The sequence below is a fragment of the Dermacentor andersoni genome, chromosome 7 (genome assembly GCF_023375885.2).
Source record: "Dermacentor andersoni chromosome 7, qqDerAnde1_hic_scaffold, whole genome shotgun sequence".
Classification (NCBI taxonomy): Eukaryota; Metazoa; Arthropoda; class Arachnida; order Ixodida; family Ixodidae; genus Dermacentor; species Dermacentor andersoni.
This window is the reverse complement of record NC_092820.1, coordinates 86,190,095-86,214,233: the sequence shown is the minus strand read 5'-3', so window position 1 is coordinate 86,214,233 and position 24,139 is coordinate 86,190,095. Positions and strand designations below refer to the sequence as shown.

General features: G+C 44.4%; 2 protein-coding genes across 5 annotated transcripts in view; both read left to right on the top strand.

Annotated features, from left to right (window-relative positions):
* Positions 1 to 2,962, top strand: part of LOC129380103 (sulfotransferase ssu-1-like) — a 45,540-nt gene extending 42,578 nt beyond the window's left edge. For all 4 annotated transcript variants that reach the window (XM_050181372.3, XM_055072722.2, XM_055072721.2 and 1 more), the window contains one exon: positions 2,371 to 2,962. In XM_050181372.3, coding sequence (XP_050037329.3) covers positions 2,371 to 2,856 — 486 coding nt within the window. In that variant the 3' untranslated portion in view covers positions 2,857 to 2,962. The remainder of the gene's footprint in view (positions 1 to 2,370) is intronic.
* A 1,997-nt stretch (positions 2,963 to 4,959) lies between these two features.
* LOC126534157 (sulfotransferase 1B1-like) lies at positions 4,960 to 22,844 on the top strand. The gene is made up of 3 exons (XM_055072723.2): positions 4,960 to 5,199; positions 17,987 to 18,462; positions 21,976 to 22,844. The coding sequence occupies exons 2-3, from the start codon at positions 18,007 to 18,009 to the stop codon at positions 22,459 to 22,461; spliced, it is 942 nt and encodes a 313-aa protein (XP_054928698.2). The 5' UTR covers positions 4,960 to 5,199; positions 17,987 to 18,006; the 3' UTR covers positions 22,462 to 22,844.
* The last annotated feature ends 1,295 nt before the right edge of the window (positions 22,845 to 24,139 follow it).

The window sequence follows — 24,139 nt, the reverse complement described above, 5'->3', positions numbered from 1 at the left end:
TCACGGAGCGCCTGAACAAGACCCTCGCCGACATGCTAGCAACGTGCAGGGTCGTCCTTTTTGAAAGGGAACACGCGAGCGCGTGGCCTGTGCTCTGCGGCAGCTGCCTAGAGCACCGGTCAGTGGCAGCAAGAGGAAGCACGTCCGCTTTTGGCGTCATCTATTGACGGTAAGAATGACTAGGCATGGCCGATTGGAAGCGCCTACTGGACTCCCTTCCCCGTATTACTGATGCGCAAGGAGCGGGGCCTGCAGCGCAGCGTCTGCTGCTAGCAAATCGCGCTCGCGCTGCTGGCCCCGCTGCTTGCACATCAGTAATACGGGGACGGGAGTCCAATAGGCGCTTCCACTCGGCCATGCCTAGTCATTCTGACCGTCAATAGATGACACCAAAAGCGGACGTGCTTCCTCTTGCTGCCACTGACCGGCGCTCTAGGCAGCCGCCGCAGAGCACAGGCCACGCGCTCGCGTGTTCCCTTTCAAAAAGGACGACCCTGTACGTCGACGTCGAACACAAGACGTGGGACGCGATCCTGCCGCACGTAACCTTTGCGTACAACACGGCGGTGCAAGAAACAACACAGATCACGCCGTTTAAGCTGGTTTACGGCAGGAACCCGACAACGACGCTCGACGCCATGCTGCCCCACGTCACTGACGAAGAGAATGTTGACGTCGCTAGCTATCTCCAGCGCGCCGAAGAAGCCCGACAGCTCGCCCGCCTGCGAATCAAGAGCCAGCACAGGACCGACAGCCGACACTACAACCTCCGACGACGCTTCGTCGAGTACCAGCCTGGCGACCGTGTTTGGGTCTGGACCCCGATACGCCGACGAGGACTCAGTGAGAAACTACTCCGACGCTATTTCGGACCCTACAAGGTCATCCGACGTATTACTGCTCTGGACTATGAGGTCGTGCCAGACGGCATTTCGCATTCACAGCGGCGCCGCGCACGATCTGAAGTGGTCCACGTCGTGCGCCTTAAACCATTTTACGGACGCTGACGAACTTTGTTATTTGTTCTTTTCTTTGCTACGAGTGCTTTTGTTTATTAACTTCGTTTGTTTGCAGCATCGGGTCGATGCTTTTTAAGAGGGGGGTATTGACACGTGTGCTTATCTTTATCGGCCGACCACGTTTCGCCGCTTAACAACTGTAATCGCACAGCGAGGGACGCGCCTGCATGTATCCGACGTTTCTGGAAAGTTATCGATGCTTCTACCCGGCTGTCTGTTGTCGCCGAACCTTGTGTTATCTGATTTCATCACGTGACTCGAATGTTGTAGAACTTTGCGGAAGGCATGCGGGTCCCAACGATTAGTCTGGAACATTCGATGACTGCTCTATAAAAGCCGACGCGCTTGACCCGCTGATCAGATTTTCGACGAATGTCGACAGTGTTCGCCGCTATCGTTGTGCTATAAGTGTAGCCTGTTTTTGTGGGCACAGGTTCGCCCAATAAAAGTTAGGTTTGTTCTTCACAGTATTGCTACTGTGTTCTTGAACGTCACCACCACGTGACAATATGGTGCCAACAATACCAATATGGGCAAAATGAGGGGATATAGAAGCTGTGCCATTTTCAAGACAATTATCCAAGAGCACATATCTTAGCCTCGGTTTGAACTATGATTTTATATATTCCAGCGACGGCGGTGCACCCACATTTAAGGCTATATTTTTCACACGAAGGTGCGGCAGCCATTGAGGTTACTAAAATAATTTCGGCTGTGTTATGACCTATATTTGAAGGTATGGCTTCATTCTTAGCCAACGAAAAAGTCATCATGGTGAGAGGCCCTGTTACCTTATGAGATTGCTTTCTTTCCAGCCCAGCAAGTTAGCGGTGTTTGAGCCTTACGCTTGACGAGTAACAGCCCAACTATCCGCACATGCACAACTGTGGTCCCATTCACCTTATCAAATCGGCGGCGCATATTGTCTAGCAAAAGTCTATAAAAGACTGCGTATTATATCAATCGAAGAATCTTAGGTATGATCCTGCAAATACTGGCACTGAGCATCGTTTCTGTTATACTAATAAAAGGTTTGTAAACAGACTTCAGCTAAAAATTGCCTAAATATGAGACTACCTATTTGTAAATTGCGCTCGCAACCTAAAGAACCCTGTTTAGCACATGGTTTCATTTAATAATACAATCCACCGTACGCAGAGTGATTTTAGTTTTATGTGAGAAATAACACAAAACGCAGTTCAACATTGAACAAATGGAAGAAAGTAGAGTAGATGCAGATTACCTAAGAAAAATTGAAAAAGCCAATGGTGTAGACGCCTAATGTCGCCTTAATAAAATCCACCATGTCTATTCCTCTATCTTAAACAAAGATCGCTTTTCTTTTGCCCAGGTCATCTACGGCGACTACTTCGATCACCTACTGCCATGGTATGAGCATCGAGGAGCAGAAAATATTTTATTCATCACATATGAACAACTGAAGGCGGACACGAGGTCGCAATTGCTCAAAATCGCTGATTTTCTTGGTGAAGAACACGGAACTGCATTGCGCAAAGACGATGACCTTCTTCAGAGAGTCCTCCACGCCTGCAGTCTGGAAAGCATGAAGGCAATCTTCAATGTAAAACCAGCGGACCTGGCAAAGATGATGCTCAAAGCTTCACCGGAGAAGTCAGAGACGTTTGAACTGATGAAGGAAGTGGCCGAGCTAAAGGACGAAATGCACGAGGGCTCCGGTTTTGTTCGCAAAGGAATCGTCGGCGATTGGCGAAACTATTTTACTGCTGAGCAGGTACAGCGAACGAAAGAATGGATCACGAAAAAGACACAGGGAAGCGACGTCATGGCACTGTGGGAAGACTGTGATCTCCCATGAGGAAATCTGGTGTATGTGCATAATGTGCATGAAACGGTGCACGCTCGTTTTCAAGCTGTCACCTATCAAAAAGAAGCATCCAGTAAAGCCATTGCGGTTTGCCTGACTTGTGCCTTCTTGGTATAATATTCGATCTTGCTAAGTAAGCAGCTTCATGAGGTCATCCATGCAGCTTATTTTTATTGCTTCGTCTAAAGTGTACATTATAGTGCACAAAATGTTGCGCACGAAAACAAATATTTCGGGTGTATACTGGGTGTTCCACGTAACTTGTGCCAAAATTTTAAATCATGTGATTGTCACATAGCTGGACAGCGCTGCGGTAACGTTGTTTGCTGTGGCCTAAGCAAGTCAGATGTTTTTGTATTTCGCCTAACTTTCCAATTAGTCATTATTAGGTATTCAATTCGTTACCGGTTTGTAAAACGTTTCTCGATGTTTCCCCACGATCTCACACACACACACATTGATGATAAAGATCGTCATCGCCACCAGGTATGATAGTGCGAAAATTGCACTTTTCAAGAGGGTGTTTTCTGCTGCAATCTTTCAACATAGTCTTTGGACATGGAATACGCAAGTGACTCCTCTGCTTTTTCTTCATGATGCTGAGTTCAGTAACGGCTGTTTGCGTCTCTTGCTTCTAGTGCGACAATGAGAACACGCTATTCGATAGCCAGGCAAGATGCCGAAATAGGCTTGAATGTGCCCCCTCAAGCTAGTCTAGTTCCGTGGAAGAAATCACAACATTTTAGTAGTAGTAGCACAGGTCACGAAGGTTATCTTCTTCCATTGGCCTGCGTAAGGCCGAGTTTTCTTGACTGTACGCAATATGTTCAGACTATTCCATGGTGGGTTCTTTGAGCATCTGTAAAAACCGCTCCCGCTGGCACTAATGCCACGACCTGCAATATGCGCTGTAGTAGCTCAGTCGATAGCTGAACTGTGAAAGCAACACAGCGCTGGAATACCGAATCAAATTCGGCAGCAGTGGTCATTTCCTTCGCGTGTTTCTCGAACTTCAATCCAGTGTTTGGCTGGTGATCAATTGTGGCCTGAGCCACCATGACTCGGCATACACGGCGGCTCAATCAATCATGCTCGTTGTGCATGCTTTAGTGCATAGGATATTGGTCAGAGGCGTTAGATCATCCAGAAGCTCAGTGGGAACCGCTCCTTTAATCCTGTAGGCTTTGTCTGTGCGCTTAATCTCTTGCATGACTGGCAAATAATACAGGAGGTAGAGCTTGTTTATTCAATCAGTGTACATTTTAGATAGCAGCTCTGGAGTACAGCATCATTCAATAAACATTGCCTCAGTAAAGTCTTCATGCAAGAAAGTCTCATATTGGTCCAATACTTTGGCCACTGCAGGTTTCGAGGAAACCCACGTCGTGTCGCATACCCTCATAAGCACTAGCAGCTCTTCCCGACAGCAGGGATACCCGAAGAGCTGACAATATGCAGTTTGGTGGTTCTTTAAGTAAGCAAACGACATGAGGACGTACTAAAAAACCCATGTTCCTAAGAAGGCATCCTTAGACTGCGTCTGGAAATGTCACTCGCGAAAAATGGCTGAAACACCTCGTTATCTCCTCTGCCAGGGTCTCACTAATAATTTACGCCTCCAATAAAGTTTGCTTGACTCTCTCTTGCACTTTACTTATTATATTCAAGTTCGGGAGTTGCCCCTCCCGCTTCATTTGGAACATACTTTTCTCCACAATTGTGCTCCCCGAGGTACTCTGAACAGCAATGCCCAGGAGACTTCGCCTTATTTGTCCCGATGGGCAGGGGGGGGGGGGGGGTGCGGGCTCGGGCTCCGACCAGCTTTCTGAACCCCATATGTATATATATATATATATATATACGTATATATATATATATCCAACTGCCAACACAAATATATGCTATAACGTCTTTTTTTTAATATTATACCTCCAGACCCTTCGTACGTATATATATATATATATAAATATATATATATATATATATATATATATATATATATATATATATATATATATATATATATATATAAGTCCAGGCGCAACACCCGCTCTACGGGCGTATTGCGGCGGAGCCAGTTGCGCCGTCCTGGGCTTCAAATCACCGGCTCACTGACAGCACATCGCGGTCCGCGCACTTTGGACATGGCTGTCGACCAATCTGCAAGCATCGCGGCATTCACTCAGTCATCTGAACACTGGAACCACCCCTGTGCACTCTGCGCATGCGTGGAATTCTGTTAAAAAGCTACGCCCGAGCAACGTACCCTTTAGAGGGCCCGACAGCAAGCTAGCGTTCGCCCGTGCTAACGTTCCACGCTTCTTCTTGGTGCAGGTAACGAACTCTTATTGCCTTTAGGCAAAGTCTAGTGGCCACCGTGCACTCCTTGTGCGGCCGGGCCCACGGTGCTTTTGTTCCATTGTGTGTGAGTGTGCGCAAAGTGCTCTTAAAGCTTCTCATGCTAGCTGGTGATATCGAATCCAACCGCTCCCCCGACATAGAGATCCTTAATGTTTTGAAAGAACTGCAATCGGGGCAGACGGTAAAGCTAGAACAACTACATATAATTAAAAAAAAACACTAGTTGATCACGATAAAAAGTTCAGTGAAGTTAAAGCGCCGCTAGACTATTAAAAAAATCTAGTTGATCATAATAAAACGTTCTATGAAATTAATGCACGGCTAGACAAAATTGACACAGCCTGTGCTGGTATCGACGGCATGCAGACTGAATTGGGCAAACTTCATAAGATAAGCAGCGAAAATACGGCACACATACGTGTACTGTCTGCCCGGTTAAACGATGCTGAAAATAGATCTAGAAGAAATAATATTGTTTTCTACAGTATCGCAGATAAACCAAAACTATCACGGTCTGATTCTGAGAAAATCATTGTTGCACATTGTAAACAACATTTTGGTGTACGAATAGAACGGCGTGATATTGCGCATGCACATCGCATTGGGTCTTTCCAAACTGGAAAGTGCAGGCCTATAAGTGTGAGGTTCGCTCGCTTTAAAAGCAAAGGTCCTGTCCTTTCTTCGGCTCGGAAGTTCAAAGAATGTGCTATGCCGTTGCACAAGATTTTGCCCCAAGCACGCGCCTTGTCCAAGAACGCCTAATCGAGTTTGAAAGGACCCGCAAAGTGCAACATGAACAGCTTATCGCAGGTGAAAAAAACCTACTACTTCGACCACACTTCTAACCAGGTCATTGAGGAATGCCTTTAGCCATCATTAAAACCAAATTGTACACCGAATCCATGGAACTGTCAGCTTTTATCATTCCTGCTTGCTAACATTTTAACTGTTGTTCCAAAGCGTGATGCCCTGTGCAGTCTAACAGGCTCATCCTCTTGCGATGTCTTACTGCTAATAGGAACATGGCTTAACACATCAATTGATACCGAAATTATGCCCTACCTCTCGCATTTTGACTTTTTTTCGGAAAGATAGACCTGATAACTCGCACGGTGGGGGTTTATTAATCGCCACTAAGCGGAACCTACATTGTTCACTTGTGAACCTCTCTTCACAACTGGAAATGATTTGGATTCGATGCATTGCTACACACCCGCACATTCTGATTGGTATTTGCTATCGGTCCCCTAGTGCCGACAGTTTTTCATGCCTTTACTTCATGAAGCCTTAAATACGTTAACAAAAAGATATCCCAACAGTCCTGTCCTTCTATAAAACTTGGTGTAGGGCTAGTTGGTGATGCATTCTTTAAAACTGAAGGTAGCGCTAAAAAGGACGGATACACGATGAAAAGACGACACGACGGCGAGGAAACGCTACTGACAAAGAAAGGCCCACTGTACTAGAAATATACTTCAATAAAACTTGGTGTTGGGCTAGTTGGTGATGCATTCTTTAAAACTGAAGGTAGCGCTAAGAAGGACGGACACACGATGAAAAGACGACACGACGACGAGGAAACGCTTCTGTTTGGCGATTTTAATTTTCCAACTATTGATTGGTCCGATCCTGGCTCTACATTATCTAAAATCAGCCCCGCTAGTGATTTCTTAAACACGTGTATAAAATTCGGCTTAACGCAGCTCGCCACTGACCCAACACGCGTTACTGCTCACTTGTCCAACGTTTCAGATCTTGTATTAACCACACACCCTGATAGATTTATCCCAGTCACCTTTTTGCGCGGTTTGAGCGACCACCTGACAGTACATATTTCGTTTTATTGCAACGTACTAAAGAAACAAAAAATAATCGAAAAAAAACTTACTCTATGATAACGGGGCTATGTCAGCATGAAACGAGAATTAGCTTAGTACTTTGATACGTTCGTCACTAACTTTCCACTGAATAATGTCGAGTCGAACTGGCTGCTTTTCAAAGCAGAGGTGCACCGCCTTATATGTCTTTATATTCCCACCATTACAATAACAGAAAGAACATCACTATGTTTTAATGTAACCCTCAAACGACTAAATAATTATGAGAAAAAAACGGCTGTTTCGATCAGCCAAGCGATCTAATTCTTGAACATGGCTTAAGTATTACGCAGTCGAGAAAGAATATCACATGTTAAGCTCTCAAACTAGACACAACTTTCCTTCTACCACATTACCAGCTATGCTACAAACTAACCCTAAGCAATTTTGGAAAGCATAATCCTAATCAATGGAATGAGATTTCACTTAACAGTAGCTCCGGACTTCCGATCCCTGAGACTGAGGTTGTAGATCTTCGTAACACAACATTTCCTTCGATTTTTACTTAATAATTACATGGCGGCTTGCCCGATCCACCATACTTCGCGTACCAGCTCATGCAAAATACCACATTCGATCCATCGGCACGGTCAAAGTAACTGAATCATTGAAGAACTCGTCATCCACGGCAGTAGACGGTATCAATGCCAAAGTGCCAAAACATACTAAACACGTGTGTATCCTGTTTTTATCACTGATATTCTGGGAATCTCTTAACAGCGCTTCAATTCCACATGACTAGCAGTTGGGCAAGGTCATGCCAGTCTTCAAGAAAGGCAGCCGATCATCACCGAGTCACTAACGGCCTATTTTCATAACAAACGTGTCTTGTAAACTAATGGAACATACTCCATGCTCGCATATTGCTAACTTCCTAACATCTGCCATTTATTTCTCTTCAAGTCAACATCGTTCCCGCAAAAATATTCATGTGACACCCAACTCGCTCTTTCCTTGCACGACTTACATTTAAACATAGATGGTAAAATCCCGATCGAAACAATATTTCTAGATTTTGAAAAAAGCGCACGATAAGGTCCCTCATGGTAGTCTCTTAATAAACTTATCCCGTATTATTTTTCATCATTGTGTTCTGAGCTGGATTCGAGAGTTTTTAGCTAACCGTCAGGAGTCCGTATACGCTAACTCACACCCTTCATCCTTAACACCCGTGCTTTCGGGCATACATCAAGGTACCTTACTTGGTCCCTTCCTTTTCTTAATATACATCAATGGCCTGCCTTGTAATATTTCTTCTCATATCCGACTCTTCGCAGATGATTGTGTGGTTTACCGAGCAGTTGCTCACTCCACCGACCGTTTGGCGTTACAAAATGTCCCATTGCGCACACCATACTGGTGTAACACTTGGCTCATGTCATTAAATGTAGCTAAAACCGTGTTAATGTCTATTCATCGTCGTCGTAATTACGATATGCCTAATTATAGCATCAATAAGATGCAGATTGCAACAACTGAGTCATTCAAATATCTTCGTGTGTATATCTCCCGTGGCTTAACTTGGACCTGTCATGTTAACCACATAATAAATTCTGCTAGTCCTACTCTAGGTTATCTACGCCGTAACCTTTTTATTCGCTCCTCCCTGTATTAAACAACTTGCTTTTCTATCCGTTGTGCGGTCCAAGCTGGAGTATGCCGATGCTATTTTTGACCCCCACCACAATAAACTTATTAACGCCCTCGAGTTGTTCAGAACCGTGCAACACTATTTATTCTCTCAACGTATTCGTACCAATTGAAGCATATCAGCACTAAAAGCCCGAATAAACTTACCCTCTCTAGCCTGACGCCGTAGAATAGCACGTCTTAACCTTTCTCATAATTTTTTTTCATTATTAGCCTTTTGACAACCCGTACATAAATAGAGCACATCGCATTGCCCGCACCAGTCACTCCAACACAGTACATCACCCACAAGCCCATACCGTGACTTTTCAACAATTTTTTTCTGCGCACAACACGAGACCAGAATGGCCTGCCCACCAAAGCAGCCACTATCATCGGCCCATTTGCATTCAAGCGACTCACCGAAAATATCCCTTTGGAATTTGTAGTATCTTTCTTTGTCACCAACGCCCCACTCCCTCATGTATTGTTTCAAAAAGAGGCCTTTGAGGAAATAAATCAAATAATAAATACAGGGTGTTTCAGCTAAATCGCGCTAAGTATTCAAGAAACAAACATAGGCGCTACGCGTGTAGAATTGGTTCAGTATTGTTCTCAGCAACATGGAGCACGTCATGACGCATTTTGCCATCCGCCAAACTGAGTAATTAACAAAAATTGCTTAAGTAACTTCTGAAATGGTAAGTCCAGCCAAAAATGTTCAATGAAGAAGTTCTAGCGCTTGTGCAGAAACGTCGGATTATTTCATCTATGCTAAGGTAACTGCACTGTTATATATTTTTTGCAGCCTTTCTTTAAAGTGCGCGAAATTTGAAAACTACCACGCGACTGCTGGCTAACGAACCGCGCTTGTAGTGCCATACCTATATTAGCAACGTTGTCGTTATAATAAAATTACTATTTTTTTGGAGTAGGGCGTAACGATACGTTCAAGAGCAGTTGTGTATGGAAAGAAAAAAAGTGTGCCATTTGATTTATATATCGTATTTCTGTACAATATATGAAAGCCATGTCCGAGCACGCACAACAAAAAGGAAATATTCAAGAGAAGGAGTGAGTTGCGAAATCACTGTAACCATCCGACTTATCTGCTACATTTAAGCGGAAATCCCCGTAGAGTAAGCAATAACCATGCGAGGCGCGTACAGTAATTAAAGCAGAATCCGCTTTAAAGCAGTACAACATTCGCGTAAGCCAATGGCTTACGTAAATTACGCAAATTACAGCTCTCGCATACACTTAAGATTTAGCAAAAGAAATTAGCTTTGTTTAGTAAAAAAATTACCTATGCTCACACAGCGAGCCATATGGGGACCGTATCAGTACAAGAAGCACTCCAAAGGCTCTCACAAGAGCAACGCCCAGAATGAACGAAAGACAGGCGGGTTCGCTTGCCGCAGCAGTTGAGATAGCAGTCGCGTTATTCTAAGCTCAGAAACAGTCGTTGGCTAGCTACGCTGAAAGAGAGCCAAGTATACACATCAGAAGGCACTGTGAAACAGAGGTAGGTGGATCTACCCACTATTGTTTCGTTCTACTTTGCGCTACTTCTTCAGCAGCAGGGGTATTCCATGATTAGGGTATATATTAACAAAACTGGCCAAAGGCGAAAACTGTATTTAATGAAAGAGATTGCAGCCAATGGCTACGTCGGGCACTTCAGCGAAGTTCGGACGGTCAATGTCCAACAGCACTTGCAAGCGAAAGGGTTTTGAATTAAGAGTTTCGTTCTTAATTGCTATTTGTCTTTGGCCAGTTGCATTCCCTAACTGTAAGTCGGGCGTCAAGATCAGCTGATTTTTGTTTCTGTTAAAAACAATTCCAGTCTCGGAGCTGTTTCTGAATGCGGGTCTAGGGGTCTTATGCCTAAGTAGTACCGCTTTTATGAGAGGGAATAATATATCTGATTGAAGCAGTTATTAAAGTGTTGCCCTTTGAGCTGCATGCAACCAAATGACTTTGCGTGTCAACCAGAAAGTAATGTGCAACTCTCCGGAATGCATTTCGAATAAACCCACACCTGAGCTTTTGAAAGGCAGGCATCGAACTACAGCTTGCATATAAAGGCTATCGCGAGTTATACACGTGCCACGCTGTCCTTTTCCATTGCGATTGGACCCAATCCGGATTGTTCTCGGCCCGTATGCATGGTTTCGTCATTTTTATCCCGATGTTGCTCGGTCCGGATTGATGCAGTCGCGAACCGCGCATCGCGATCACGCCTCATTACCGAAATTATAGGTTGACGCGACCTTGCATTTGGGAGAGTTGGAGACGATCAGTAGGAATCTGATCATCCATTTGGGCCCACTTACTACAACTCGTGTGATTGGACTTACTTAAACTTGATCTGGATCGTGGGACCATGTATCAGCGTTCATTGCCGATAGCGATCAATGGTTCCGATACAAATCGGTTACGCTCGCAATCGAGAATGACAATGTGACACCGGCATTAATCTTAACGCCATAATTAGTTTACTTAGCTAACTATACAAGATTGCTATACGAATTAGTCCTCACTAAATAATCAACTTCTGAAATGTATTTAGATTAGAAGTATCAATGAGAAAATTTGAAGATCGACATGAAAATCACACAAGACCGCTTCCTGTTGCTCAATACGTGCTACATAAACGTGTTTTTCCGAGCGTGGGAGGAGCCCGTGAATGCATGCAAAATCGCCGCGCGATCGGCCGCACGAGGCACATTTGCGTGTATTCTCGGGCTTTGTTTACGCTCGGAAAAACATTTATGTGGCACGTATTGGGCAACAGAAATCTGTGGGGGAAGTTTTTCATCTTGCTCTACAAATTTTCTCATTGACACTTGCAATCTAATTATAATATTTGAGAAGTTGAAAAATTAGTTAAGACTAATAATTTAATTAGGCGAAATGAAAAATAAAGATTTTGAGTATCTCCAAGCGATGGCAAAACAGATTACATTGGTTCGCTGCAACTGCGAGGCATTCGTATATATTATAACTCTGGCTAAAGTTAGCCGGAACACCATGTGTATATATATATATATATATATATATATATATATATATATATATATATATATATATATATATATATATATATGTATGTATATATTTATATATATATTACAAGTACCGTGTTTCAGATTTATCTTATTCCCAGGGACTGTGCATGTTCACGTCAGACAGGCAGTCTACCAAGCTGAAGGATAGGCTTATTATTCTCACTGAGAGAAATATTTTTGATGTGTCCGTTAAACATTTGAAACAATCGCTACGAAGCCAAACGGTGGTTATTTATTGGATAATAATTTGATGTTGGCACCTTCAGGTGACGAGAAGCACAACTTCGCTGTTATTTTTGGTTTATTTACCCGACAGTCTCGGTGAGCGGACCAAACATTTTTGAAGGGATACAACAAATTCTCGCGACAGTCTTTTTATATATTTAGGTAGAGAAATAACAACGCCATAAGAAAGGAAAGACAGAAAAAATAAAGAAACAAGACGATGTGAGAGAAAAAAAAAGCATGCAGAATGAAGAAAAAATGGCGAATGGAGAGAGGCGAAGGTTGCGGAAATAACTCGTAGATAGCGGTGTTATGACTGGCAGTGTTCAGGTCTTTTACCCTCTCTCCAAGAAGTGTGTCAAGTGGCCACGGTGTGAGAGGCGTAAGAAAGGGAGTACGTTACGAGTGCTTTCACATGCTTAGCAAAAGCTCAAGCCACATTGCGGTGCGCTGATTAAAAGCGCCTTGGCTCTTTAATGTTCAACTTCTCGGCAATAATCACCTTCTTCGAGCAACACCTGTGGGTTGACATCGAGCGCTGCCTTGCTTGCCTGCCTGCTCATTATTGCATTGCCCTTACCGACTACGGCGATTGGTCAGGAAGACAATGCGCCATGCTTCTTGTGGGTAGTGTCCTTGTCCTCGTCATCGAGCTCCCACAGCCGCTTGCCTGCAGCAATGGCCAGTCAGCCGTGACCCACGGTTGCTTTCGAAGCCTCTTCCCTCAAAGCGCATTGAGAGGCACATAACCAGTGCTCCAAGTCTGCGCCAACGAGTTTCTTCGAACATTGGTACTTGCCCATTTCCGCGTCTGGAGCAGTTGATGTTGGCTTCAAAGAGATTGATTGAAGAGCAGCACGTATGTACGCATTGTCGCACATACGCGATGCTCTGCAATGAATCTATTTGACGCCAACATGAACCGCGTTTCTATCTATGCATATATATGCATAGATAGAAACGTGCATACCGGGTAGGCGGAAACCGTCCATACATATGCGTCCAAAGGTTGCTGAAGTATTGTAAGAGTGCTAGGATTTAAAACAAACATATATGAATGGAAACAGACTAACATATGCATGCATACGTACATATCAGTGCGAAAACTCGTGAAGTACCCTCAGATTGCTAATTGCAATACCGGGTCCCTAAATTCCCCCCACGCTGAGCGGAATCGAAACCACATCCCCAGGGGTTCCTCAAGGAGAGTGACCCGACGCTTTGGCACGCTGCGTCACAAATGCACTGGGTATGTGGCACTTTCACGCCAGCGCTTTGGAGAGCTACGCGATGAGTACACGGTGTATCTGCGGCTCTTCAATGAACCTGTCGCTAACATGGGTCATGAGTATACGCACCACTGGGTGTGCGGCTAGCGAGGAAACTATTCTCGGCGTTTGCAGGCGCCAACGCGCAACGCTTGTCCTCTGGGATGCATGGTGCGGACTTCTCGGCGGTGCCTCCAGATGGCGCAGTGCGTCCTGATAGAAGCACAAAGTTTACGCTTGGCGCCTTTCTGAGGTGTCGCGCGCACCGTCTCACCATGCGTTTAGGAAGCCACGCAAAATGGCAGCGAGTGCTTAAGAAAAGGGTAAAAGAGGAGCCCTGCTGTACGTGCTACGCGCCCGATACAAAACTGGTTTTGGTGGTGACGAAACATCTTTCGTCTGTTTGTCTCTTTTCCTTTTTAGGTGAAGAGATGTAGTGCAGCCTAGGCAAGACCGACGAGCACTTCGTCAAAGCTCAGGATGCGTAAGAATGTGGAACAATATAGTATGGTATCGTTTTCAATTTGCAATAGTGCTCTCGAACGGGGCTGGTACGTTGCAAAGTCTCGTGTGCATCAGAATGAATCCATGTAGTACCCCTGGGGAGCAAGAAGCTGCTGTGTTCTTTCTGATACTGTAGCGATATCTGCCAGTAGCCAGTTCAAATGTCAAAGGTGGAGAAATATTCGGCGCTCTGTTACGATCCTTGCACCTCGCTAATTCGTCGTCTGGGATAAACATCTTGACGCGTGATTTTGTTAAGCACACGATAGCCGAAGCGAAAGCGAACCGAGCCACCCTCTTTCTGAACTAGGATGGCTTGGGAGCACCAGGAACTTGCCGAAGGCCGTTTGATAATTCAGTGAAGTATTTCATGTATATTTTCTTCAATAATTTCACGCTCGTTAAGTGCAAGCAAATATGGCCACCGGCGCACAATATGGCAACAGGCCTGGAGTGCGGCCTGATCCCGGTGACCATAACCGGTAACGCTCTCCCTTAGCAGAGCAGGATTTTCCGCCCTGGTGCAGTACTTGGCCACAACCTCCTATATGAATACGACAACCAAAGCGCGGCCCTCAGTCCACATCAGCTGCGAAGCAACTGAGCACGGCGGCGGTCAGACCTGTGACGCAGCAGAGGGTGCTATGAATATCTGGAACTGGACAGGCTGCCATTGGAATGTGAACCTGGCCACGTTTAACGCTCAAACGTTATCTAGCGAGGCGAGTCAAGCAGTGCTATTGGAGGAATTAGCGGGCATTAAAGGGGATATAATAGGGCTCAGTGAGGCTAGGATGAGAAATGAAGTATCTACAGTGCTAAAAAGTGGGCACGTCCTGTGCTGCTGGGGCCTAGCGGAGAGACGAGAACTAGGCGTCAGATTCCTCATTAATAACGATATAGCTGGCAAAATACAGAAACTGTATAGCATTAACGAGAGTGTGGCAGGTCTTGTTGTGAAACCTAATAAGCGCTGCACATTGAAGGTCGTAGAGGTCTACGCGCCTACATCCAGTCACGATGACCAGGAAGTCGAAAGCTTCTATGAAGACGTGGAATTGGCGATGGGTAAAGTAAAAAAAAATACACTATACTGATGAGCGACCTAAATGCCAGGGTAGGCAAGAACCCGGCTGAAGACAATCAGTGGGGGAATATGACATAGGTTATATGAATAGCAGGGGAGCGTTACTAGCACAGTTTACAGAACGGAACAATTTCCGGATAATTAATGCCTTTTTCGACAAGCAGGATAACCGAAAGTGGACTTGGAAGAACCCGAATAGCGAGACTAGAAGCGAAATAGACTGATGATGCGCTAACCCTGGCATCATAGATGATGTGGACATGCTCGGCAAGGTGCGCTGCAGTGACCATAGGATGATAAGATCTCGAATTAGGCTGACTTGGGGTGGGAACAGAAGAAACCGGTTCATAAGAAGCCGATAAATTACCGCTAAGAGGGAAAATAGATGAATTCCGGATCAAGCTAGAGAACAGGTATTCAGCTTTAACTCAGGAAGAGGAGCTTAGTGTTAAAGAAATGAAAAAAAAATGTTATGGACATCATTAAGGAGTGTACATTAGAAGTTGGTGGTAACTTTGTTAGGCAGGATACTAGGTAAGCTATCACAGCAGACGAAGGCTCTGATTAAGAAACGGCAATGTATGAAAGCCTGTAACCCTACAGGTAGAACAGAACTGGCAGAACGTTCCTAGTGAATCAACAAGCGTAAGATAGCCGACAAAACGAATTATAATATGGATGAAATTGAGCCTGCTCTCAGCAACGGAGGAAGCCTAAAGAAGTGAACAAACTAGGAATGGCCAAGAATCAGATGTATGCGCTAAGAGAGAAAGCCGGCAATGTCATTACTAATATGGAGAATATAGTTCAAGTGGCTGAGGAGTTCTATAGAGATTTATACAGCACCAGATGCACCCACGACGATAATGCAAGGGGAAATATACTAGAGGAATTTGTCATCCCACAAGTAACGACAGAATAAATAAACAAAGCCCTGGGAGCTATGCAAGTAGGTAAGGCAGCTGGGCAGGATCAGGTAACAGCAGATTTGTTGAAGGATGGTGTTCAGATTGTTCTAGAAAAACTGGCCACCCTGTATACGCAATGCCTCATGACCTCGAGCGTACCGTAATCTTGGAAGAACGCCAAAATTACATTATTCCATAAAGAAAGGGGACGCCAAAGGCCTCAAAAATTATAGACCAATCAGCTTACTGCCCGTTGCCTACAAAGTATTTACTAAGGTAGTCGCAAATAGAATCACAAACATTTTATACTTCTGTCAACCAAAGGATCAGGCAGGATTTCGTAAAGGCTACTCAACTATAGACCAATTCACACTGTCAATCAGGGAATAGAGCAACGTGCGGAATATAATCAATCCTTATATAGCATTCATTGGTTACGAGAAAGCGTTTGATTCAGTCGAAACCTCAGCAGTCATGCAGGCATTACAGAATCAGCGTGTAAACGAGCTGTACGTAAAAATACTGAAAGATATCTATAGCGGTTCTACAGCCACCGTAATCCTCCATAAGGAAATCAACAAAATCCCAATAAAGAAGGGCGCCAGGCAGGGAGATACGATCTCTCTAATGCTATTCACAGCGTGTTTACAGGAGGTATTCAGAGGCCTAGATTGGGAAGAATTGGGGATAAGAGTTAATGGAGAATACCTCAGTAACTTGCGATTCGCTGGTGATATTGTCATGTTTAGCATTTCAGGGGACCAATCGCAAAGCATGCTCATTGATCTAGACAGCCAAAGTAAAAGGGTTGGTCTAAAGTTTATTCTGCAGAAATCTAAATTAATGTTTAACAGTCTCGAAAGAGATCAGCAGTTTACGATTGGTAGCTAGGCACCTGAAGTGGTAAGGGAATACATATACTTAGGGCAGGTAGTAACCACGTATCCGGATCATCAGACTGAAATAATCATAAAAATAAAAAAAGTGGGCTGGGGTGCATTTGGCAGGCATTCTCAGATCATGAACAGCAGGTTGCCATTTTCCCTCAAGAGATAAGTGTATAACAGCTGTGTCTTACCAGTACTGGCCTAAGGGGCAGAAACCTGGAGGCTTACGAAAAGGCTTCTACTTAAATGGAGGAATACGCAACGAGCGATGGAAATAATGATGGGTGTAACGTTAAGGGATGAGGAATAAGAAATCAAATTGAGTGGGGGAACAAACGCGCGTTGATGACGTCATAGCTGAAATGAAGAAAAAGAACTGGGCATTGGCAGGGCATGTAATGAGAAGGGAAGAAACCGATAGTCATGAAGGGTTACGGACTGGATTCCAAGAGAAGGGAAGCGTAGCAGGGGGCGGCAGAAAGTTAGGTGGGCGGATGACATTAAGAAGTTTGCAGGGACAACATGGCTACAATTAGCACAAGACCGGGGTACTGGGAGAAGTGTAGAAGAGGCCATTGCCCTGCAGTGGGCGCAGGCAGGCTGATGATGATGATGGACAATACGGTAGCCGGCAGTCTGCATGCTACGCGTCATGGCGGTACCTTCGACAGGCGTATGAACACCGAACGGGCCATTGTTCTTCTCAAACTAGGCGAACAGACCTCTTTTCTGGGCAGCGGTAAGATTGATAGTCTTCAAAAGCATCGGTAAAAGTTTCGGTAATAGTCTTCAAAAGTATCGACAGCACCGTGGCTAGGACGCAAGCTTGACTCTTGGGGTGCACTTAATACATAAAAATCTTGGACCTCGGATGCTATTCTTGGCAGCAGATTTTACTTGAACAATAAACAAAATGCGCGCACCAGATGACACTGCGAAGAAGACTCCGATAGTTTCATTTCTGTTAACAGTGCCCACTTTAGGTGTCGACCTAATAATGTATTACCCCGCGTATTATGTTTTTGTAAATCCGCGCTTTTACAATTATTCTAACAAGTTGACAGCCATAGCTTTCTTCTTTTTGTTTCGTAACGGTTGGATATATTATTAACCTGAATATTGTTCTGTAGTTCACTTGGTTATTTCAAGTTTTTATGTTTCTCACGTTTTAATTCCTACTTTGTAACCGCTCTCAAGATATAAACAATTCTCGTAAGCGATATGCCACAACATAGTTGGATAACACGTTATCGCATTGTCACCGCCAATTTAAAAGTTTCATCTATCATCAATGCGATGCACAGGGCCACCCAACTGTGCCACGATGGACGAACAGTCATACCGTTACGTTGAAGGCCTATGGATGCACAAGCTATTCAAGGATGAAGCTATCCTCTCCGCAATGAACTACAAACCACGGAAAGGAGACGTACTTGTTGTTACGTACCCAAAATGTGGCACCAACTGGACGCAGTTTATCGTTTACAACATTTTATCACATGCGGCGCCAGTCTCCAACATTGGGGAGTTCAGAATGACGTGCCCGTTTATCGATATGACTGGAGCAAGTTCTGCAGAGAACCCGGTGAGAAATGGCCCCATTATCACGCACTTGCCGTTCAACGTATTACGCCCTGTCGACTGTGCCAAGTACATCTACGTAACCAGGAACCCTTATGACTGTGCCGTGTCCTTCTACCACTTCATGAAGGGGCTGACTCCGAAAACTGTCACCGATGTTTCCTTTGAGAAGTTCCTCAGCCTCTACCTGGAAGGAAAGGTAACTTTTTTGTCCTGTTTATCATATTCATCCGGAAGGCGGATGTATCTCGATTTCTTTGCCATAGTTCACTTTATTCAAGCGACTTATACGCACGCCAAACGTCTGCAGTTTCGAAAGTAGCTCGTCTGGGAGATACAGATGCATTAAGACTTTGTTGTCGGCGGCCGCGTGCGCGACCGATCCCTCTTTTATCTTGAGCGTGTATCTAGAGCTATCGTCAAAGTTCTCACTTCCCCTAGGTACTGATTGGAGAGCGTGCATTGTTTCTTAGGGCTGATAGAAGCATCTCCCACGTAGATAGGGTTTGCAGAATCGGTCATATTTCGACGCAGTGCCGTATGAAGACCCCGCCATTGCTCAGACACGAACAAGCTTGTGAGAAGTCTGCTTGCTACAAAGGGATTACACTTGTGCTTTAGTTCTTATCGAAACTGCTGTATCTCTTACTCGGAGTATTTTAAAGAGATGGTTGCAACTTTTCTTTATATTTTCATGCTCGTTTTTTGAAAAATAGAAAATCCGCAAAAGGTGCTGCACTGATCAGTGCCCGACACACAACGATGCCTCTTTTCTGTAATAAGTGTTGCTACTGCATTGCAAATGACAAGGATTATAGCTGTTTGTCCATACGACCCCACTAGCTGCATCTCACGGCACATTTCATTCTGTTTTACATGAATGTAACTGGCATTTCTGCTGCTACATCGGTTTTCAAATTATTATACTTTTATATTTTCGCATAAGCTACCCGGCCTAACAGCCTACGCAGTGCCACACTAAGTAAAACAAAAAATATAGCAACACAGAGGTGTTCGCGAATTATCTCGTCGTGAAACCGGCCACATCTGCTGGAATTGCTCGGACATCTCTTGTGCTTCTGGAGTTGTGTGAAAGATCACTAAAAGTAACATGGATGGTTCTGCATTGCTGCAATGACACTCGATAAGAAATTTATGAAGGCGAAATTTATGAATTATCGAATGAATGTAACAAAGTAATATACACGTTTCGAAGATAGTATAAATAGCTTATTGTCTGTGTTTCTACGTAAATTGAAGCAACATTTAAAAATTGTCGTTCACCTTTGGCGATTTAGACAAATTGCACATTATTACTAGTCACCCAAGGTGTCAAGAACCGTTTATCAAGTGCAATTACCTAATAAGCTTACTCAATAATTCGCAATTTTAAGTACTTGTCTTCGGGCACAAGTTCCAATGCAAGAGCTACAGACTATGCTCATAAAAATCGACTAATGCTATTTGCATTGTACTATACAGAACGTAGTTCATTTTCCCATGCTGTGCATAAAGCTGTCAAGGCCTCCTGACACGTTTCCAACGCTCCTACCCAGTATACAAATAACGAAACTGGCGTGCTTGTAGTAAAAGACGACAATAAACGCGTTTCCACCCGTCTTCAACGCCAGTGTATTTATTATCATTCTAAACCGTAGCCTTCTTTCGTATGCGGAACGATTATGCGGACGTGGCAGCCTGCACACGATGACCGACTGCTTCTTTTCACAGCGGACCTAGAAAATATTATTTTTCTGAAACATGGTTGAAAGGGCTGGAAACCTCGTGTGCATACGCGCAATTACTTTTCTTTAGACAGCTCTTTTGACAGCTCACAAGAAAGACGCGTAAAATATATTACCCCCCAAAAATTATATTGCCCGTGCGTGTTGCTCAGCGCGCACTAGATTTCTCTAAATCCAGGGTCATCGCTTGAACATGTAGTTAGCTTTTAAGTAAAACGTCCCTAAAGTTGGCCAGAAGGAGTCGCTTCGTAAAGCCGCATGTAACCAAAACACGTTGATCAATTATCGCTTAGATCTCTGTGACCAAGTAGCCACATGCCTTACTTTAGCAACGAAGTACAGAAGAAGGAGGTCACTGCTCGGTCATGCCTGCCACCCCTCCACACATGACTCCCTTCTCGCGCCACGCATGACGCAATTGGAGGCAATTTCAGCCTCGCGCGCTGTGTTCAGAAAGGTGCAGCTTCGCAGTACGTCCGTCTATCCCAGCGCGAACGATCGGGTATGAGAGAACTCGTTCAGCCATCGAAGGTGTGACTCATAAATTCAAAATAATGATAATCAGGCGTGATATGGCGTACCGATACGCATTCTTTCTTGGAAACATTTCACGCGTGCTCGCTTATCGCGCCCCTGCGTTCGACCCCTCGCAGAGTCCAGAAATGGCGTGAAAAGACAGAGGCAGCGAGATGGAAGGGGTGTTCAACCGCATAGATTTAACGTTCACGGCTGCGCAAGAAGCACAAGTGTAAGACATTGATGCAAGCGCGAGAGCCCGTACCATCTGCTAGTGTGGTGAACTGGAGCGACGGAGAACATACTTGCGCGTCACTAGTACGGGGCTAACTTATTTACGCTAGTGTCCAAACATCCTGTGCAAAGCAAACGGGGACACTACCAATAGGCAGCGAGCACAATTGCAAAATTACCCTCGAAGACAACCACTAGCTGCAACAAATGCTGGCATGTAAGCATTTTTTTCTTGCGTCAATGTATGCAACTTGTGCTTTTGGTGACGCCCATCTCTGTACTCTAGTGCCTATACACCGTGTGCAGTAAGTACAATGCGTTTAGGGTACCAGAGCGTGTCTTCATCCTCGATCCATCCCATTCAATTTGTCATATTTCAAATAGCATCATTCGGTAAATGGAACTCTAATCATCTGCTGAGGAACTCGGGACAACTACTAACAAATTATTCCATCGGTGTTACTCACTTCAAATGTACCCGCGAGTAAAATGTTTATGGACCGGGGATTGCACATTAAAGCCCATTTTCGGAGATGCCTCCGAATTCAGCTTCAAATCATGCGCTTCAATGAAAACCTAGCACTGCGAATTTTCCGATACGCTCGCCAATTTCAAGTTGTCCGTCTTAGTTACCAATAAATGAAATGTTTTGGTTACATGTGGTGTTTAATTTCAATACCAGCTCATTAGCGGCGTTTGAGCCTCACGCTTGACGAAAAACAGCTCAACTATCCTCGCATGCACAACTATGGTACTATTCAGCTTCTCAAATCGGTGATACATATAGTCTAACAGAAATCTAAAAATACTGCGTAGTATGTCAATAGGGTAATCTTAGATATGATCCGGCAACTATTTGCACTCATAATTGTTTCTGTTATATTAATAAAACTTTTGTAAACAGATTTCAGCTAAAAGTGCCGTAAAATGAGACGTCCTAGTAGTAAATTGTGCTTGAGACCTAAAGAATACTGTTTAGCGCATGGTTTCATTTTTATAATACACTCAATCGTGTGCAATGTGAGTTTAGCTTACAACACGCAACAAAAAACGGAGTTCAAGATTGAATGAACGGAAGAAAGAATGGGTGCAGATTAGCTTAGAAAAAATGAGAAAGCCAATGGTGCAGCCACTTAATGGTCAAGCTTGCTTGCCTTAATAAGATCCACCATGTCTATTCCTCTTTCTTAAACAAAGATTGCTTTTCACTTGCCCAGGTCCTCTACGGCGACTACTTCAATCATCTTCTGCCATGGTATGAGCATCGAGGAGCAGAAAATATTCTCTTCATCACATATGAACAACTGAAGGCGGACACGAGGTCACAAGTGCTTAAAATAGCCAATTTTCTTGGCGAAGAATACGAAACTGCGTTGCGTAAAGACGATGACCTTCTTCAGAGAGTCCTCCACGCCTGCAGTCTGGAAAGCATGAAGGCTATCTTCGGTGTAAACCCAGTGGACATGGCAAAGATGAGGCTTAAAGCTTCATCGGAGGAGTCAGAGACGTTCGCAGTGATGAAGGACGTGGCCGAGCTAAAGGGGGAAATGCATGAGGGCTCCGGTTTTGTTCGCAAGGGAATAGTCGGCGATTGGCGAAACTATTTTACGGCAGAGCAGGTAGAGCGTACGAAAGAATGGATCAGGCAAAAGACCCAGGGTAGCGACGTCATGGAATTATGGGAAGACTGTGATCTCCCTTGAGGAAATGCAGTGTAATATGCATAATATGGCGCAGACGCATGACCTTACACACATATGTGATCAGGATTATAATGTGCACTTTTAGCTGTATATTCGTTCAATAAAAGCAAAATAGCCTACTGAGTGTAATGGTGTTTGTACTGTTATATCCACCTGACATTCACTTGGTACACCCACGTTTTCAAGCCAGCACCTCTAAAAACGAAGCCTCTGGTAAAACCATTGCGGCTTTTCTGACTTGTGCATTCTTGGTATAATATTTGATCTTGCTATGTAAGCAGCTTCATGAGGTCATGCATGCAGCTTATTTTTATTGCTTCGTCTACAGTGTAGAACAATGTGCAAAAATTGTTGCGTACGAAAATAAATATTTGGGGTGTGAACTGCGTCTTCCACGTAATTTGTGCCAAAATTTAAAATGATGCTATTGCCACATAGCTGGACAGCGCTGTGGTAATGTTGTTTGCCGTCGCTTAAAGTAAGTCGGGCGTTTTTGTATTTCGCCTAACGATCCAATTAGTCATTATTAGGTGTTCTATTTGTTGCCGTTTTGTAACAAGTTTCTCGATGTTCCCCAACGTTCACGCACGCACACAGACACACGCACACACCGATGATAAAAATTCTCAATGCCGCGAGGTTTTATAGCGAAAAAATTCCACTTTTCATGAGGGCGTTTTCAGCTGCGATCTTTCTACACTGCTTGTACTTGTATTTAGAACTGAGCTTAACAGCTCGAATAAAACAAGGCCACAAGGAAACAAATACCACAGACAAGCGCTGACTGCCAACTGTAAGTTTATTTGAAATTTTCCAGCCATTTCAAATAAACTTCCAGAGATGAGACAGTTACAGTGATTATAGGTACCGCTTTCGCAGTGGGTTTTCGAATAGCTATGAACTGGGCTAATTACAGCAATTATAGGTACCGCTTTCGCAGTCGTATTTCGAATACCTTTGAAATTGGCCAGTTGGTGTGTATTCATTTTTGGTGTGGATGCAACTGTATTAACGTGACAGCATTAACAAGCCCCTGTTGGAGAAAAAACGGCGTCGGTGCCGATGCCGGACGTCGTTCTGCTAAAGAGATTTTCGAACCACACGTACCGAAACCGTTCACATCACGCAAGGAATTCACTGAACTAATTGTATTTCTCAAGCTAAAATGCGTGAAACAATCCTGAACTACGACTTACACACAACCTACAGACAAGACAGCTCTCCGATTGTAATATGAATGTAGGAGACAACATAATTCTTCTACGCAAAAACTCAATCTCTTTCCAGCATTTCTCCAATGTACAGATACGAGACGGCATCCGCTGTTTGCGCACGCCGGCACGTAAATATCTTAGTCCACGGAGCGGCGAACCCGCTTCCTTGAATCACTTCTAAATGGCGCTCGCTTTCGCCGCAGCGCGGCCCATGCCAGAGGCCACGTTTCGAACAGAAAGCCCGCCTTCCTGCAGAGCGTTCGCAGCGAGCGTTTCCGGCTAAACATTACGGTTACATACGCTGCAGCTGCCGGGCAGCGTGAGGAGTAGTCGGGAATCTTTGAATGCAGTTGCTTTACACTCTTCAACGCGAAGCTTAAGCGTGGCCCAAATTTTTCAAGTTGGTGTGTATTCAAGTTCTGTAAGACGCAATGGGGACGAAAGGAACACCAGATATGAAGCAG